The 20,365-nt window shown below is 39.0% G+C and overlaps 1 protein-coding gene across 1 annotated transcript in view; it reads left to right on the forward strand.

Annotated features, from left to right (window-relative positions):
* LOC134513857 (uncharacterized) overlaps positions 1-19,551 on the forward strand; it is a 37,724-nt gene extending 18,173 nt beyond the window's left edge. Inside the window, exons 3-8 of the mRNA XM_063331039.1 lie at positions 6,521-6,586; positions 9,236-9,342; positions 10,376-10,436; positions 12,169-12,347; positions 13,158-13,257; positions 17,365-19,551. Of these exons, the coding sequence (XP_063187109.1) occupies positions 6,521-6,586; positions 9,236-9,342; positions 10,376-10,436; positions 12,169-12,347; positions 13,158-13,257; positions 17,365-17,397 (546 nt within the window). The 3' untranslated portion in view covers positions 17,398-19,551. The remainder of the gene's footprint in view (positions 1-6,520; positions 6,587-9,235; positions 9,343-10,375; positions 10,437-12,168; positions 12,348-13,157; positions 13,258-17,364) is intronic.
* Positions 19,552-20,365: the final 814 nt, after the last annotated feature.

Here is a 20,365-nt window from a genome sequence, read left to right on the forward strand (position 1 = left end):
AGTCTGGCGCTCAAAGGAACCAGCAAAAGCAATTATTCATGAGCTCACCTTACTCTTCCTTCTGACAGCTGGAAAATAAGTTTCTCGCAAAAATATAAAGTTGTTACTTTTGCTATAGCTCTTTCTCTGTTTCCCTGCTGTATGTGGATACTCTGGCAGTTCTGTTCCTGAGTTAGGTTTTTGAGCTTTGGTTGCTTTTTTTGGGATACAGATCGTCTTTGTGGAGTCCTGGGATGCGCAGTTTGTGTTACATTTCCATGCTGAAGGTACTGGCACAGTTTCCACAGCAGTTACTGAAGAGAGGAGAGAGAGTGTCTTACGTGTAACGAGTTCCCTTGAAATCCTATTGTCAGAACTGGTCTTCGGAGCAGCATGAAACACACGCACGTCATTCCCTAATGTCTTTAGAAAGGGTACCCGATCCATTTGTTTGTCAGCAAAGCCATGCCAGTTCTGAGCAAGTTGTGACTTCAGGCATGGAGAAAACCAAACCGCATTCTTCACTGTTGCGGTCATATATGGTCCATGCTGGTTTCTACTGCCTTTTCTTAAAGAGATGTCCTGCTATCTCACAACTTCAGATGCTGCTCAGTAACACAACCAAATGCTGAAGCAGTAGCAGAAGCATAATGCTCCTGATTCCAGCTTATTTATGGTTGGCACTGCTTTTCTTCAGGTTTGTGATTGCTCCCAGTCCTGGTTTGAGTTTCTAGGAATTGCTGCCTCAGAAATGGTTGTTCAGGGAAATAAAGTATTAGGAAAAAAAGACGTGAGCAGGTCAGGAGCCTGAAATTCATCTACTGCTGCTTTGCCAGAGGTGGCATATCCATGTAGGTCTAGATGGGTCTGCTGTTTCAGAGCTGAACTTGCATCTTTGGGCTTTGGGCAGTGCCCAGCAGCTCTGTATCTTTAGGAGTTGTAGCAACAGGAACTGTTACTCTCTTACAGAATTATGTGTAGACAAATCCCTCCTTTGCCAAACTTTTGATAAAAGTAAATGATATGTGGATAAACAGCAGAGATGACAGTGCAGCTGGCACTTTTCTGCCTCAGTAGTTCTTCTTAAACCTCTCATCCCCTCACAATATGTTCCTCACTAGCTGCTGCTTCTCAGTCCTTATCTGCTCACTCTTTGTTAGCACCCAAATACTGCCCACTTTAAACCACTAATGCAAAGGGCCAGGGTCAAAATATACATGCCTAAAGATTTGGGATCTAGGGGATCTAGGACGTAGAGGTTGCAGAAGTGCTAATGTCCCACACCTAACTAGGGGCTCAGGGAGAGAGTTGAAAGCCCAAATGCAACTGTTCAGGCGCTCTCTCCTAGAGGGACACAGGGACACTAGTTGAAGTTGGGCACTAAATATTTTGTGAAATCTGGGCCATGCCTCGGTGTTTGGATGATCTGAAAATTTAAGTCCCATTGATTCTGAGGGGTGGAGAATATCATGTGTCGCTCGCGTCTTGTGGGAAATGGTTCCTGTAGGGTATTGGTTTCAGGCACACATTTCTAAAAGTTTTGAGCCTGGAGTTGTTTAAAGTTGTTCTTTGGGCACAGTTCAGATCACAGCTAGAGCAACATTTAAAATTTAGAGTTTTAAGTGATTTTTATAAGCTTAGAGTTTTAGATATTAGTTATCACATTGTTCAGTTATTTCAAGAAGAACAGCAAATTATTGTGCTTCTTCCTGTTTGTTAGTCCCCTCTGCCTTCATTGCCCAAATGTAAATGGGAGCAGAAATTCCCAAATGAAAGCTTATGACATAAATGAAACCCTAATTATTTGAGTTTTGTTTTCCTCTGTTAAGCCCACACAGTGGGAGCTGGCTGCTTATCACTGAGTAAGATCATTGAATGATTTAATGGGGGGTCAAATGAAAAGTAAGAGTTTTCATACTGGTGTGATGCAAATCCTGTGTCCAATTAAAGCCTCAAAGCATTTTTTAAAAGCTGTATAAAAGGTGAATCATTTCTGTAAACAGCCCTTAAAGTGAAAACCCAACACCTTTGCTGTGGGAGAAGTAATATGACCTCAAATACCTTTGCAAACAAAGAGTCCCTTGCCTTCTGCGAGCTGCTCTCTTTTTTCAGCAGCTCAGCATGGGGTGCCAGAAAAATCATTAATGGGCCCATCTTGCACTTCGGGCTTTTCCACACCTGCGTATCACGATCCCTGCTGTAACTTTATGGACCGTGAGGAGGCAGGTTTGACGCCGTGAAACACAGGCTCAGCTAACAGCTGCAGGATGGGCAGAAAGCCAGACAGTAAAATGTAAAGAGGAGGAAGGAGAGGGATCACCTTTGAAGTTTACAAAAAAAAAGCATGACTTTGACCACTTCCTTTTTTAATTAGCTGTCTCAGGTACATTGAGCCACCAGTTTGAATGGAAACTGGTGGGGATTTGTTGGAAACGCTGAAGGTAATACTGTCAAGGTTTCATCTGTATATGACTATTAATTTTTTAACCTTTTTGGTTGGTTGGTTTGTTGGTTGGTAGTGGGTTTTTTTATTTTGGTTTGTTTTGGGTTTGTTTGGTTTCTTGTTTTTGTTTTTTGTTTTTTTTTTTTTTTTTAAGTTTAACATCCTAGCACAATGTCAGGGAAAAGAGCTTGTTCCGTTTGAAAACGCCTGAACTACAGCCAAAATCTGTATTGTGCAAGTGTGAAAAACAACGTTAATGCAGTGTTGAAAGTTAGGATTTTGATCACACTCTAGCCAGGAAATTCATGATTACCATTCCCATGGCAACCAGGACACACCTCCAGGGTAAACAGGTAGAAATTTTTTTTTTTATACATGTATATAGTGTTAACTTTTGGTCAATATCCACGCTAGCACCAGGAGGTCGCTTCTGATTTGCTTTACTGTAGCAGAAAGCCGAATTGGAGGGATCCTGCAGAGGAATAATGGTCACTGAAGGAATCAAACTTTCCTGTGCCTTCAAGAGGCGAAAAGTTCATTTTGGACTAGTATGTTCCTTGTACTTTCTATGCACATGAAAGCGTGTTCAGGGAGAAAATACAAACTGTAGTTGTCATCCATGTAGGAACTACGTGCATTTAATTTACAAGACTGTAAATCAAGAGTAAGTACATTGATGTTAATAGTCTCTGTTAGCATCATATCCTCATACGAGTATTTTTTCTAAGGTGTACTTTTGTGACTAAAAAGGCTTAAAAGATTTAAACATGCTTTAAGGATAAGGAAATCTATTTGTGCCCACGGAGGGATGTATAATTGTTGATATTAAAACAAGTATTTCTTGTAGGGGGGATTCAAATTATTTGCATATTCTTGCCTATGCAGTGATAGTGATACTTCACAGAAGGTGTTAAGAGACCCAAACACTCAAAAAATTTTCCATTTCTTCTGCTGCAAATTTGGCAAAGGCATTCTCCAAATGGAAGACTGCAACTGGAAAGAAAAAAGGAAACCAAACGTATTTTGAAGTGCTAAAGATGTTCCAAGAAAGCAGATGCAAAATATGCCCTAACTTATAATTTTAATAATAAATATAACACTCTAATAATTCAGAACTGAATGAGCTATCTACCAGGCTGAGAATTTCTATGAGGTGATTAAAGGATAATACCATCAAATCCTGAATACATTCAGTAAGTATTGCTCAAGTCTCTACTGTCCTGCTGTAAAGTGCTACGTCATCTCACAGTAAAAGTCCAAGGGTGTGATACCAATGACATAAAACTTCATTGTGATTTGTAACTGCAATAGACCCAAGTCTGTTCTCTGCTTCAAAGAAAAAAAAGAAAAAATAACATTGGATATTAGTATAAATCCACTGAATCCAGGTAGAAATGTTTCAGCTTTATACAGGAGTTGAATCTGGTCCAGTGTGTTTTAAAAGATTCAAAAAAGGGCAAAAGGGGGCACCAAACTGTGTATCATGTTATACACAGCGAGTTTGTAGAATTTGAAAAATTTTTGTGAGTCCTTTTTTTCTTGTGATGTTTTTCATACAATGTTTTTAAACAGAAAATTAAAAAGAATGTTTTAACTCATGTTTATAAACTGTAGTTGAAATAGATAATACATCATAGGTAAAGAAAAACACTTATGTAAATGAATTTTAGCTATAATTTTATTTATTTTTACAGAATCTATTTTTAATACCCTAGTATATACTCTAGTATAATAAAACTGCCTGTCATTCCTTGGTGTTTGTTTTTCTGTCTCTGGACATAAGAATTAACAGAAAAGCATACAAAAGAGCATAAGGACAGATGGTTCCCTCTAGGTGATATATCTTCCAATATAGGAGTGTTTATTTTATTTTTTAAGATCAGATACGCTAGATAGAATTCATGGTGTTTTCAGAAGTAATTTCTATAGACTAATGGCCTTATACCCTGTCTAGTGTTTATGCGTTGTTTCACTCTTTAATTAGTTAAGAATAAGACAAAAATTCTTTCCTGATATCTTACTGCAATAAAGTCTTATGAATGCATAACAGCTTTTTGAAGAGGATAGTAGAATATAGTTTAAATCAGTAGCTTAGCTCATAAGTTTTCTGGCTTATTTTTACGAAACCCTCGTCAAAACCTGCGCATTTTTTGAAGAGGTGGGAATCTTGGAAAATGATATTAACTGCAAATTTTTTAGGCTTGTTGGTTATTGGAACTGTAGAACTGGAAGGTTCTTTTTTTTCTAAAGAAAAGACAGTCTAATCCATTCTCCTGCCCATCACAGCCTCAGATAATACCCACTCATCATTGACAGTTATTTAGCTAACTTTTTCTCAGAGACCTGCTCTCCCTGTCAAGCTTGTCCAGAACTCCCCTCTCCTTGCCATTAAAATGTGTTTCTCAACCTGGAACCTTAACATTCTTCCTGCAACTTAAGCCTATTCCTTTTTGCATTTTTCCCCATGGAATAACTAATACATAGAAAAAAACTATAATTTCTTTTCCATAGGTTTGCAGACCATAGTGTCTTCAACCTTCTCAAGCTAGTACCATTTTAATTAATTGCATTTTTTTGGACCTCTGTTCATCTTTGTCGTTCTCTTCAACTGTTCTGTGCCCCTCTTGAAGCACCATGCTGGTTGCAGTACTCCTCTTGAAGCTGTAATGTAGTATATAATTGAATGATTATGTTTTGTGATTTTCAGGCTGGACTTATGCTTATAAATCCTCTTGCAGTGTTTGGGTTTGCTAAGCTGGCAATCCTCGGTAGCCCCTCAGCTTTCATCTCTGTAGAGCTCACTCTCCACCCAGCTGTTTTGCAGCCTGTCTTCATGTAGCGGATGATTCTTGCCTGTGTGCACTGTCTTGCATTTGTCTGTGCTGGATAGCCTGCCGCCGCTTCAGGCCACGCTTCCAATTTGTCAGAGTCACTTTGTATTCTAAGCCCAGCTTCCTGGTAGTCTCTTTGCACTTGGTGTCATCCACAGGTTTAATAAGTGCATCCAATACTCTGTCGTCCAGGTCACTGCATGATGTATTATGGACTCTAAGATTAATACAGGAAGAATATAGATATATTTTGTCAAAAGGATTAAAACTGTGTCTGGTGGTTCTAATAGTTGTCTTCAGAATACTAAATCAGGAGCCGCGATGCTGAAGTGCATGGAGGTACAAGGATTTACGGCCTAAAAAAAAAAAAAGGAGTTGAGGAGTGATAGGATGAAAAGCAACAAGATCTATCTTCCTGAATTACAGCCCCACTTCCTAATAATGTAGCAGCATGTCTAGTGACAGAAGTAGATGTTGAATTGGGGATAACAGAAATAATTTTTCTGTTGAGGCTAGGCTTGCTTTTTCCCATGTGCCTTTGTTCCAGGTGGTTTATGAATGTCACCAGAGTAAAAGTCTAACCCCTGCCATAGTTCTCCTTTTTGCACTGCGTTAAGAGATTAGATGAAGGCTGTGTTGCCCTCACCAGATGACAGCCTTTTTTTTACTGAGACAAAGAAGAATCTCTGTAAGCCACTCCCAGTTGAACCATAACTGAAGTTGTGACTCATTTTCTGCCCTCAGGAAAGCAGAACTGAGTTCTGTGATGTCTGGATCAGAGAAATTACTTTTCATAGGGGGCCCCAGAAATATATTTATTAGCCTTTTGGTACCTTGCAGCCCTAGCATTGGGGGGGTCACTAAGTCCCACAAGTTAAGTTGAGCACGTTGTACTGGCTTTGGAGACTGTCCAGGAATTCCAGCGAGTGGTGGAGATATTCGGGGGGGGGGGGCGGAGGGGGCGGGGAGGGGAGGCATTTTCCTTCACATCAGCACTGAATGAGTACTGTAGCAGACTGTAAGACACCCTGCTGTTTCATGCTGTGATGCTTCGAATGAGCCTTCACACAGGTTTTTCTTCTTTTTAAAATTTGAACTGTTGTCAAATTCTTTCTCAAGGTAAGAATGGTCAGGTGTCATTGCAAGAAGGTGCAGTATTGCACACTGAAACACAGTTGGCTCTCTGCAATCCCCACTTACCCTGTTGGGCTCAATTTTTGTTATTTCTGTTTTATGCTAAACCTGAATGTTGGATTATGTCTCACAGTTGCAGCTTTCTGGGCCCTCTGAATTGCAGAAAAGACCTGAAGAGCTGCTCCAAACTGGGGAGGAGGTGAGCTCTCCCAACAAATCTCCACAGCATCTCTCTGCTACCCATGCTTTCTCCTCATTCCCTCACCCCCTGCCCCGACAAAAACAGGCTTTATTTGAACTCTTGTAATTATATCTGTCTGGGAGAACAACGGAGGTGTCAAAGTATCAAAGTGAAATTCGGAAAAGTCAAGAGCAAGTAGAGACTTGAAGGGGCAAAAGGGAAGTAGAAAAAAAATGCTGGTCTTTATCATGGTAATAGTAATGAAGCCAAGCTGAAAAAGGCCAGACAATGGGCTGAGTTACTGTACTATAAACTGCTTCCTGCCACTGGGCTTCTGAAGGCAACTTTACCCAGCTGATTAGGGAACCATGGGGCAGCTCCCGTTGTTTCTGACCCTTGCCAGTAGCTTGCCAAGCCCTGGGACTTCTGTCATTTGGGCAGTTCTGGTTCTCACTCCTGAGAAGCGAAGGAGCAAGAAAGACTGGAGGAACAAACTGCTTGCTGTTGAGGGGTCAGGGGGAGGGGGGGAGCGTTTGGGTGGGCAAAACATTTCTTCTGCTGGAGAGCCTCCCCGCAGGGGGCTGAGTGTCCTCACTCACAAACTGGCTGGTGTCTGTGCCAGCTGGGCCCATCAGCAACCTGTAGGAAGTAGCACTCAAATTGCACTTTCTGGCCTCCTCTGTCCAGTTCTATGAGCTGATTTTGAGCTTGGGAGCGGGCTGGAGATGGGTGTGAGCACTGATCTAGAAGCGGTCAGTGGAAAATGATATCTCAGCCCAGGCTCCAGCAGCTTGGGAGACTCCTGTTCTGTGAAGCTGCTTTGTAAGCTCCCGGCCTCTCGGCATGCATATCCCCTCAGGGCATCTAGCCCTTCAGGGGTGCAATCAGGCTTCTAATCAATTAGGCAAATTGACTGCAGGGGTAAGCTATTTCCTATTCATGGCAACCAGCCTGGGTTACGTTAACTCCGTATTTCCCAGGAGCCCTGATCCTCCCCACTTTAGTGTTTTTCCAATGCTGGAAGGACAAAATTTGAAAAAGCAGAGGAGCTTCTGGTAACAGTGAACATGCTCTGTTACTGCTGAAAGCAAAATAATTTAGGTAAATGTGGGAGGATTTTGGTGACTTTAAAAAACAAAAAGGCTTAATTTGGATTAAAAGGTGAAGGGACATATATTCCAATAAGCAGATATGGGAGCATTTGCTCTTTAAATCCCAGTCATCCTAAAACACAGTGCACATGAGGAGTCTTGAAATTACTTACAGAACTAGAGCTGTATGTATTTAAATCTGTAGGTGCTACAAGCAGTTATGACACGCCACTTACCAAATACAACTTTTAAAGTCCTGAGGACAGACGTTCCAGATGAAAGTTTAGCTGCGCTTTCCCTCTCTGTTGTTCTTCATAGCATGGGGTTTATTTTTACCAGGCTCTGCAAGGAGTTCTGCGTAAACAAGTCACTGAAGTCCCAAAGACTCCACATAGGCACAGGCATATTGGAGAGTCAGAGCCATAGGATGTCACATCTGTTCGTCTTAAATACTATTTTAGATATACCAGCCTATTGGTTTCACAGATTGTTTCCAAAGATGACATCAGGCTACGCTATTGTGTCTGATTTAATTTGCTATTTCAAGAGTTTTATTCAGTATAACGTCTAGTCTAATGTTACATACGGGGCAGAAAAGCCAGCCCATGCAGTACTGTAATCAGTTGCCCTCAGTGTGTGGCTGAGCAGACCACCAAACTTATGGCCCTGCTCTTGTTTCCGTACAGTTCTACCAGCTGCTTTAGTCTCACCCTTGTGCAAGACAGAATGCTGAATCTGTTGTATGATGAGTCACCCACACCAGTAATTTGTATATTAAAATTTGATCCTGTGTTAAGAATGATTCCTGAAGTCTTCTGAAGCCCAGCTCCAGAGTCTTAGTTTACAGTTGGTCCTTAAATCATTCAAGAATTTTAGAGGTCAGATAACTCTCATTAGACGTAAAATACCTTGTTGATTTTTTTACGAGATTTGCTTTCTTCAGGACGCAAGAAAGCTGCTGAATTCATGCAGAAAAGCAAAATTAACAACTAGATGAGTTTGCCAGCATACACGTATAAACATTAAAGATTGCTGCCACTAAAAGTTGCTACTCAAAGACATTAATGACAGTTTATCTCTTCGTTGCAAATTACAAACTGAACATTACGTGTATAAGAGTGACAGTCACACAGCAAAATCATGAAAGGCAGAGTGTGTTAGTAACAAGTCATGTTTGCTTGCTGGACTAGTCAGCAGGTTAGGGGAAGTAAAACACTATATAGTTTCAAATACATAATATAAAAATTACATTTGTAAAGAATATTAAATCTCTCTACAGCTATTCCAATATGGTAAAAAACTAATTTAACCATAGGGGGGGTTTTTTATGCTGGATTTTTTTTTTTTAAATTGTAGTATTTCTGAATGTAATTCAAGGCTTTATCAAATGAATTAAGTGAATAGGAATTTCAGGAGGTCATTAAATATCAAGTGTTATACAGGATTATAAAGATAATGTTTATCCCCTAGTTGATCCAATATGAAAATTCCTTTAAGTAAGCTCATGGTTTATAATAATGTTTATAATAATGACAGTTTATAATAATTACAGTTTCTAATATTTTTTCACCTACAGTACGGAACCTCTAAAAGGAGTAAGAAATATTTTGAACAAGAAAGACGCCTTTTTTGCTTGCATTATATGTATCATCTTGCCTTTCTTGATATAGCATCATCCAGGAGGTCAGTTACTGTCATTATATATGAAGATACTTAATTTTATCTTATATGAAGACATTTTCAGGTCTTCTGGGTTTTATCTAAGACATGCTTCCATGTTAACCACGTGCTGGAAAAAAAAGAAAGAGACCAGACAGTAGGTACTTGAAAAGCTGATTAAAACTTCAGATTTATTTCCCCACATATAACACCAAATTTTGGTAAAGCAAGGTTATAAATTTGCTGGTTTTCATGCTCTGTGTTGCATGAATGAATACATTTCTGTTGGACCAAAAGGTCTTAGAGACAAGAGGACCAGACCAAGGCTTGAAAAAATCCCAGTTGCATTAAGACCGAATCACTGTATTCCCATTTCAGAGTCCTTTTTCAAGTACCAGAGCAATAAAATAGAAATGTAATGCATCTTGATCTAGGAACGTGAACCGGAGCATCAGAGTGGCAACTTGCATTTGTTGTTGTTGAAAGAAGTCCTCTCCCCGTGGAACCCCAGTCTTGTTTAGGAAGCTGATGGACCTCCTTGCAAACATCTTGCTCAAGCTTCTCAGAAGCACTTAGGAATACAAATAGCTTTCCTGACTTTAATATTATCCCCTTAAGATGGTGAGCAGCCTTAGTGTTTTGGTGGTCCCTCACGCTTGTTAATGTTGTTCTCAAGGAAAAAGTCTCAGTGAGGCTCCATCTTAGATAGGAAGCTAAGTTATTTAAAACTTACACCTCATCAGTGTATTCTTCCCTGTGCAAGAAAATATGTTTCCCTGCTTGAACTCTGATGAAGCACTTGCTTTTATGACAAAAGACCCTCAGTTGTCCAGAAAGGCAGCAGACCATTTATGACGTTGAGGGAGAATGATTATAGACGAGGTATGCAGAGGTGCAGTTTTTCAGGATAGCTCCACGGTTAGATCCCAGGCAGGCTGTATTGCATAAGGGACAGTGATTCAGCAGTAATGATAATAGCCGCTATATATTCAGAGACTGATGGAACTTTATTGCTTTCCTCCAAATGTATTTCTCTATTTGGTGCAACTTGGAGCAGGAGGCTGGAGCAAAACAAGCAGTTTGCAGCTGTTGAAAATGCATACAGCAGCCACGATCTGGTTAGTAATTAAATGATCCCACCTTACCTTTCTTTGCTTTTTTTTTTTTTTTTTTTCTTTTTTTAAGAAGAGCTTGCATAGCAAAGTAAGGACTAAACTACCTTTCTAGAGTATTGCTATACTCTAAACTAAACTTAAATTAGTTGTCTAAACTAAAATTAGTTGCTTCGTAGTGAAAGCTTGTAGCAGAGAGATGGGTGGGAGGTACCGGAGGCAGGAATTTGCACGTGGAAACCTTTGAAACCACTATGCAGTTTGGTATAAGCGGTGTAAGATTGAGTCCAGGACTGAGGTAGAAGAAATCTGGTAATACAGAATGGTAGTTTGTGGGCAGGCAAGGACTGCAGGCTGAATGTCCTCCAGCACTTGTAAACTCGTGTTCTCACGAGAGCTAAACCTAACCAAAATTTTTATTTTAAAGATGTTATTGAAAAATTGAGCTTCTGGTAGAGTCAATGGTAAATCTGCCCAGAAGACAGGAGGTTCGCATCTTCCATTTCCAACCTCTCCCTGTTCTGCATGGATTTTAATTAAAAGAAATTGCCTACAAACATAAAGTAATACATTTTAAATAATTCTTGGATGTCAGTTTCATGTTTTTGTTACCCTACAGGTTAGAAATGTATTCTCAAATATTAACCAGAAAAATCAGACTTTTTTTTTTTTTTTGATCTAACATCTACAGAAAAGCCTTTCAAGCAAATGACATCAGGATCCAAGTAGCAGAAAAATGAGTTGTGAGTGCTATGTGCCTTTAAAAACAAACCAACAACAACAAAAAAAACCTGAAAAAAAACCCCAAAAAAACAAACCTAAAAGTAAGGCTTAGGTTCCTAACAGAACACCAGTTTGCATGTATGAGTCCAGAACTATAGTAAGAGCAGGAGTAAGCTCTTATTTTTATAGTATACCATAAAAGGGAATGCTGGATATTTGCTACTAATAAGATATATGAAAGCCAAAGGGAAAATCTGAGAGTAAAGACCCATTTTACTTGAAATGAATTTGTTTAAAATAAGAACCATTATTTCAAGCAATAAAATAAATAAATATTTCCCTCCTTTAGCTAATGTTTTACTGAAAAGTATCAAAACCAGGAAAACCCATGAATGGGATATGGTAATCGCAGATTGTGGGACATTCTTACTGAATTCAGGGATGTATGGCTCTTCTTAAGAAACAAAACCTGTGAACACTGTTCTTTCACAGACTTTTCTTGCATGATTCTTCTAATTATTTCTTTATGCTGCATGCTTAACAAGCAGTGGGTGTAGAGGTATTAACTATAAGTGTTACTCTGGTAGAGAAAAAACCCACATAAAACAGTAGTTAATTTCGACAGTATTTATCTTACCTCTTTTTAAGCACCTACTTTAAACATCTAACCTTCTGCCTGTCTCCCCTATCCACCCTCTGTCACTCATGAGGAATCAGGGCTGGCTAACTCGGAATTGGGTTAGCCACGAATCTCACCCACTGTGCTAACTGGCAGAAATCCACTTTCTTATTCATTCCAAAATTCCTTCTAATATTATTATTGAGACTTGAAGGTGGTGAATAGTTCTCGTAACTAATAGATGTTATCGAAAGCTTGAGATAAAGATACATTAAGTTCTGAGCACATTATTGCTTGTTACCATATTTGATGCCTTTTAGTTGTGTAAGTATTCCACTGTGAGGGTGCAGAATTACTTTTTGTTACTCAAAACAATTTTGTTTCTCCTATTCCAAGGTAAATTATTTATTTCCAAGAGAACAGAAATCACCAGGTGCCACTGAGAAAGAAACGGAGGAAAAGACATTTCCAGTTTTGGCCATAAAGAAGCAGCAGGGACAGCACTGCAAGAGATCTTCCAAAGTATGTGAAGTTTTTGATGAATTGAGAAATGAAGATAATGGAGTCACAGAAATGTGAGTATATTTTCTCCGCATAGTGATTTAATCTGCATATTTCCTAGATCACAGCCATTCTTGCAGGAAGCCCTATCTAAAGTTTGCTTCTACAGGAATAATAATAGTTCCTGTGGGTAAAATGCCTATATTCTCTCATTCTCTGACTGAAAGCAGAAGCCTGACTTATAATAAACAATAAGGTCTCCAACGCCTTTTTCCTTTTGTAACTGTGTTTCAGAACAATGCTGTTCTTAAAGTAATCACACATTCAAATACAAGTAGGTGTGACCTTTCAAATATACTGAAAGTGAATATTCAGAACATCACATCCTGGTGTTTGCTTCTGATGTTAAGAAAAACCTGCTGTGCAAACCAGGATGCGTGTTTTGAAAAGTCTATAACTTTGTTATTTTGAAGCCAGATTTCTTCAAACAGAGCAAGGCACATATTTACCTTCCAGGGATTTGTGCCATTTGTGCCAACTTTGGTATCCTTAAAAGAAACTAATTTTGAGTTTCCTTTAATGCAAAAATGCATGCAAATACAATTTCCACAACTAATTTTTAGATAGATTTGTTTAGGTGTTCTGGAGTAATGTTTTACTGATAGTTTATTTTCAGTTGAGGCAGGGAAGGTTTGATATTGCACTACCAAAGAAGAGACGTTCTAAATAAATGGAGACAGAAATTAGTTTATTATAATAGAAAATTTATATATAATATAATTATTTTACAAACATAACATAATGCTGTAGACATTTAAATTAGGTCTATTAAATGAATTGTTTATAGTAAGCCTTTTCAGAGGAGTTTTTGATGTATCTTGCAGTCCAGAGCATTTGAAATCCAGTGCCAGTGCTTTAGCCCCAAAAGAAACAAACCCTGTGCCTCTGACTCTTCAGGAGGTGGCTCTGAAGCATCCAGTGCTGGTATGTTGGTCTTCATTTCTTCAAGATGATCATGTTCAGTTCCATAAGTCTGTTGCAACAAGTTTGGAGGCTTTGTCCAATTTCTGATCAATTGAAGAGAGATTTGGGTTTGACTTTGCACTCAAGTCTGAATACAGGAACACACAGAATTTCCAACTCTACTCTACTGTCTCTGTATAGGCATGCATATATTGGTATTAATACTTTTTCCCTAAAAGATAGTGCTAAGAACTTTAGAAGTACAGGTTTTAGAGATCTGGTTAGAATTAGACCTGATGAAAAATGAGAAAGCATGAATTTTTGAAACATTTTCTCCCTCCTTAAAAAAAAAAAAAGTTAAATATTTTGGTCCCTGCCAAAGAGGAAATCTCAAGACTCAGTCTGGCAATAAAAAAGATGCATTTTGACTTGAAAGCCCAAACAACTCCTTCAAGTAAAACACTGATGTTCTTGGCTCAGATTGTGTTATTTTGGTTTGTTGCAATGACACTAAGTCCTCTGGGTCAGCTCAGTGTTAACCTGTATTCTTACTGTGTCCTTCCATGAGTCCTCCTGACTCACGGGGGCTGTAACTCACGTGAAAAGAGAAGCACAGGCTACCTCTGCCAGGCTCCCACATCAAACCCGCCTCCTGTGCTAGCTGGAGGGGAGACCTCTTTGCATTAGGTGTGCGTACAGGACACACAGTCCAGTCAAGGGAGCCCACGTGGAAATCAGACACCATGCTTATGTGAAATCAGGTTTAAGGCAGGCACGTGTTGTACGTGGCTCCAAACATTTAGACTGGTTTAACAAAGAGTAGTACTGGGACTCGGATTGGACTTAAGATCCAATTACTTTTTTTGTATCGACTTTTCCAGTTCAAATTATACACATTCTGTGAAAATGCTTGCTTCCACAGATACCGCAGTTTTCTCCCTCCCTAAGTAGCAAAGTACTAAGGTTTTTTTTTAAGAAGCCGATATAACTACAATGGTGATACATGTCTTGTTCAGGACTGATACTCTTCATGTACACGGCTTAGTTCTTCAATACAATGGTGAACTTCTGTTTGTTTTTTAACTTTAGGAAGCTAAATCAAGGCTTTACTCATTGGAATAATCATGCAGATAAAGATGAAATCTCCTAAACTGGAAAAGAATAACTAAAATGTAGAAGCTAGAAGTTGCCTTTTTATAATTTCTCAAAAAGCTACATCAGGTACAGACTAGATATAAATACTTGGAAGTCTCGGTATGAATGATCATCTTGGCCCTGCATGAAGATAAGAATTTTTGCTGCTCTCTTATTTTCTTCTTCTGCAACAATTTTGCAAAGTAATTTTTCAGAATGATTGGTATCACTGCAACTGAAAGCTTATGCTGGTATCATGAAACACTAATTTCTCAGTTTGAGCTAATGTACTTACAGTACTAAAAATCACAATACCAGAGTTTTTTTGATGTTGTGCTACAACTAAGCTGGAGGCAAATGTTTTCCAGTTTAAGATATTCCATGTACCAGTACGTACAGGCAACAAAACCAAATATGAATCAATAAATTAAGCTCCTCAGGAAACAGAATAATATGTATATTTTAATTCAGAAATCTGTTCATATTCTTGTTATGTTGAAGAAAACGGCTTTCAGTTTCATTTCACATATGAGTGGGCTGTCTCGTGCTCTCTCGATGACTGCTTATAGAAGTAAACCGACCACAGAGTCCTGTAGCAGAGACAAGGCACTCAGCTGTACAAGAGAACACAACTCTTGAAATGAGAACACTTGAGTTGAGAACACTTAAAAGAATCTGAAAAGGTCAGTGGAGAACAAAAAACCTCTTACAGATGGATCACAATAACTATTTTAAAGTAGAAATGTTGACTGAGAGCAAGGAGTGTCAAGAAAACCAAAAAGTTAATAATCATTTATGATGGAGAACGAAATATGTAAACCCCAGAAAGCTGCATATAGATAAGACCCCCACATTTTTATATACATAAAAATTGGTTCCCTCACTCTTTAGAACATGAAATGGGCAGTCAGATCTTTATTTTTTTCCTGGCACAGCTGGAAATTACAAGGCAAATTTAGCCAGGTATGTAAACTGCCCTCCTTGAGACTTGACTGACCAACTTTCAGTTTGTTTAAACAAGGAGGAAGTCAAAGTGCCAGCAACTGCCCCCCCAGCTGTCAGAAGAAAAGCCCTACAGCAGGTATTACAAGACCGTGTATTAGTGGCCACTGCTAAGTAAGCAAACCTTTGGAGCATATTTATCACGCTGCAACCATGCGGAAGAGATTGGGTTTAAGGCTTGAACACCCTGGTTACTAGCAGGGCCAGGGAGGCGTATGTAAGGGCAGTATAACTTCATTGCAGAAAAAGGAACAAATTAATTTCTTACTTCCAGAGATGGCTACTGGGTTTGGGTGTCTTGCACAGAACACAACCAACATGTCTTAAAACAGAAGCAACTGAAATGGGAAATGTGTGAAAGGTGAAGACAGTGATGACAGTCTACAAAACAACAACGGACTGGCCAGCCTGCTTTGCAAGAGCACGGCTATTCTGATAAACAATTCACGTTCACAGGAAGAATCTTCATGAAGTTGATAGTGTTCTCTTTTGAGCCTTTTTTGGGGGGGTTGATCAATAAATTGATGTTTAATCCAGTTCTATAACTGAAAATTCTGAGTTTAACCCTATTCCCACCAAGATAAATAGCTTCATTTCCAACTACCAATTTCAGAGTTCCAAGTACAACAGATAAGGAACTGGAAAACAAATTCATCCATGACCAGTAACAAAAGTTTGCCAGCCTCTACTTGTATCTTAAAATAAACATTAAAAAGAAACCAACAGTTTTGGCAAAACCAAGGTGTCCTGTTTCTTTGCTTTATACTCCAGGCAACAAGCCAGGGGATAAAAATACTGTTTACAACAGACATGGAAGCTTACAAAAGGGATTAGTAAAGACACATTTTGTTGAAGTCACCTAAAATCCAGAACAAAGGTTGTAAGATTTTTAAATGGTATATTTCTGCACTTAACTGCTAATAAAAGTAGCTACTAATTGTTAGGCCCAAGAGTTATATGGGAGGGACCATTAACATGTTGTTCTGTTTTTGAAGTATCTGTCTGCATTAACATAGGGCATTGTAGTGCAGATTACATTGAAATGCTGACTACTCTGCTGTAATATTGCTAGGAGGAAAACATTCAGTCCTACAGTAAAGAACTGATATTATTTAACTTAGAAAAAGTAAGCATTGCTCTGTTTTTGATATTTTAGATGGTCTGTTTGATAACTGAAGATATGTATTAGTTTCCCATGAAGTTTTGGCATTTCTGCTTTCCACAAATAAATGGTTTCCACCAGGAGTTTTTAACCTAAAACAAAGCAGTTACATATACAAACAATATAAAAGCTTCTTTCTGCTAAATCTGTCATACCCCAGGAGAAGTGGAACAGGATACATCACAAATTTAAGGTTTAGATTTAGAAGAAACTCAAATTGCTGTGGGTCAGGTTAGTTTTCTTTGCAGCAGTCAGCCCCGTCTAAGAGAAACCAGTACCTCTGAGCTGCTAAAAATATACACGCTTAAATCAATGTGTGAAGATCAACAAAGTCAGTATCTTTACATTTTTGTATCTAATTATTTTTGTCCAAAGTTTGGACAAGTCTTTTTTGCCAAGGGGTAGGCAAGAGATAATGTTAATGGTCACAACCAGAGCAAAAGAATTATGTTTCTTGGCACATGCTAATCAGTTCCCTCTGTGTGTTTAGGTTTGCCCCTTCGTGGGTGCAGACTGAGAGTGAGTAGGATTAACGAATTTCTTCTAACCTGCCAGCTATGCTTCTTCCATCATCTCTTCTTCCCCTTTGTTCTCTCCTCTGAACAAAGAAGCTTTTCCTACCCAGTTTCTCCTCAGCTCCTTTCTGCTCCCATTCCCCCCATGGCCCCTTCCCCCACCGCCTTGCCTGTCTCCTGCCCCTTCCCACTGGTTTTCCGTCATCCCTCCCAGCGCTTCTGGCTCTTTGTTCCCACAGCACTCTGGAGCTGTGCAGCAGGAGCCCAGCGCTCTCTCTTTCTTTTTTCTTTTTTTTTCTTTTTTCTTTTTCTCAGGGCGGAAACCTGGAACGTTTGAAGTCCTCTTGACAGCAGACAAGAAGATAGCAGAGAAAAGAAGGAACCAGCACATGCCTTAAGAAAGTGCTATCATAAACCACAGCCGTGTTTTCCTTCAGAAGGAGAAATACCAAGAAACACTGCATGCAGCTTGCATGTAGTTATGACAGACTGCTGTTTAAGTCATTTGTCCAGAATTAAGGACTTTCCTTTATAACACATTTAACATTTTTAGAAGCACGTTTATACCTGTGAAGGAAAGTGAAGAGAAATTAAGCTAAACCGTCAATTTGAAGTTGCCTCATAAGGTTTTCAGAAAGCTTTTACACATAGAATTGATGAGTATGTTTTCAAATCCATGTACGGATGCTTAGCAAGGAACTAGCTTTCTGTACTAGAGTGCAGAAAGGCCTCAGGTGCATAGTATTAACCTTTGTGGTGGTCATCTGGGTAAGAGAAGTACAGCCTCTTTAAAGAAGAGAAAGTGCAACTATCATTTTCACAGATTTGGAAGGGCGTATCCCGCATTTTTCATTAAAACCATAAAAAACAACTTTCATCACCAACATATTATGATTATGAGAATGACTGCCAAAACAAGTTTAAGCAACCAAGAAAAAGTCTTTATAAAGCAGTATGTCTTTGACCTTATTTAAGAAAGGTATGATTGCAAATGAAACACCTTTGCTTTCTAATCAAGGTCTACTAAGAGTTTTAAAAATCCTGGCTGCTTCCAGTTTATGCTTGAGATAATCACAGTGTGTTACTTATCACCAAGGAAGTGGAACGAGCAACAGTCAGACCAGTCCAGTAGTCAGTCCACTTAGGTTGCATGGCAGCGTTGAGGAAGCTGAAGGTGCCTGCAAATTCATCATCCCTAATATCAAAGATCAAAAGAGTCACATGTGGCTCTGCAGCACAGCACATAAATTACTTTAAAGGAGAATTCTCATGTGTCCTGACGAACCTATGAAAACTGGCAGAGACTAATCAGCAGCAAAATAATTTCTCTAGAAGTTCACTTCTGCGGATTGTTTGCGTACCTTTCTGGGACAGAAGACAAATTTGCTAGTTTTTCCACCTGAATCCTCCTCCCGTGCATTGGAAACAATGAAATTCTACTTGAATTAGGACAACAGGAGAGGCAATTGAGAGGGGCCCTAAGGATTCAGTCTCTTAATCACAACTGTGACAAAACGCTGTCATCCTTGCTGGCAATTCCCTAGCAATTTACAGTACACCAGTGTAACAGGAGACCTTGTATTGTGAAGAAACCTTACTAGATAACCAGTTCTTCATCTTTGGATTCCCCTGCCCTTGCTATAATACACAAATCCTAGTGATCACCAGTTACTCTGCCGTCCTGAAGCTATTCGGGAGCTATGTTTTGACCCTGACATTGTATCTAAAGTTATTCAGAAACCGAAGTCAGTGCAGACTTTGGTTTCTGAATAACCCATTTAATGAGGAGGGCATTTCAGTAGGACCGTGTGAATGCGCACCAGCAGCCCCATTAGGCTGCAATAGCAGCTTAAGAGGTTTTATTATAGGGGGAACATAAAATCACTCACTCCAGCCAAACTGCAGTTTGGGCTGCTCCCCAAAAGGGGATTTCTTCCTGCATATAAGACAGAAATTAAATTGCTGAGCAGCTTTTCCCTGGGAGGTACTGGACCTCCATTCCTTGGGTTTAGGCTTCTCCAAGTCTAGCAGTTGTTTTAGTCTATTAAAAAAGAAATACGTAGCTAGGAACTTGGGAAAGAGATGAGGAACTTCAGAGAGAAATTCCCAAAGCAAAGAAGACCTAAAGAAGAGGTTAGGGCTTTTTCTTTTAAATCATTGCCGGGCTGATTTCCTGCGAAGAAATTGCTCAGATGTGAAAAGATTTTTTTGGACTGTCAATAGTAGGTTCAGTAGAGTCAAATAAAGATATATTTTTTATTATCTGCACATAGTTCAAGGTAATTTAAAATGTAAGGAGAAAGCAGCTAGTGTAAAGGCCAAGAGAGTACCTCAAGGATCAATCCTGTCTTCGAAAGATTGTCATCTTTCTAACAATTTATTTGCTGGTATATCAATAAGTGCCAAAATCAAATAATTTTTTTTCGAATTATGTTCCAAAACAAAACACATAGAAATTGCCAACCTCTGTTGAGCACAACAAAGAAGACAAACTGTACATATTTGGGGGTGATTTTTGAAGTATTGTAATTCTTATGACTCTCATAGGTTGTATTTACTCTCTCTCAAATGAATCCCTCCTTTGTCATTACCACTGCAGTCTTCAAACCTTATTTGGTATTTGAATCTTAGCATCCTTCTCCTGAGATGCTTAAATAACTGGAAATTCTGTGAGAGTGTCGTATGCATTAATAATCTAACATAGTACTGCTGATCTCTGTGTATGTGTATTCGATTTACATCGTTACTAGACGCAACCATTTCTTAGACAGCTTCCAGAGACAACTGCTTGAGACACTTTACTAATGCCTGTTGCTAGAGTTTTAAAAAAGAACATTTAAAAAACAAAGGGCAACAGTACACTCTGTTAGCTAAACTTTTGGGAAATGTCTACCTTTTTCTCCTTCTTTGATGCATCTTCCCTAAAGAGGCGGGTATAACAACAGTCCATTTACATTCGTGACCACAACTTGAGAAGCTTCTCCTGAGACGACTTGTAGTGTCACCTACTATAGCGTGTTAGGTGTTGAACATGTCGATGGATAACATAGTTTGAGAGATATTGCTGCGTGCTTCCATGCTTAAGGACTGGGAAATCTGAGTAAATAGTTAACACCAGTCTACTTGCAAAAGGACAGGTTGATTTACTGTATTGCAACAGCATAAGCCAGAGCAACTGTATTAACTAATAAGTTATATCTCACCGTATGTGAGATACCATTATATAGATACATATCATCTTTATTCTTTTTTTTTTTATACACAGACAATACTTACCTGGTGTATATGTGCTTTGGTTTTCTGCAGAAGGGTTTCT

This window comes from Chroicocephalus ridibundus, chromosome 3 (assembly GCF_963924245.1).
Source record: "Chroicocephalus ridibundus chromosome 3, bChrRid1.1, whole genome shotgun sequence".
Taxonomy (NCBI): Eukaryota; Metazoa; Chordata; class Aves; order Charadriiformes; family Laridae; genus Chroicocephalus; species Chroicocephalus ridibundus.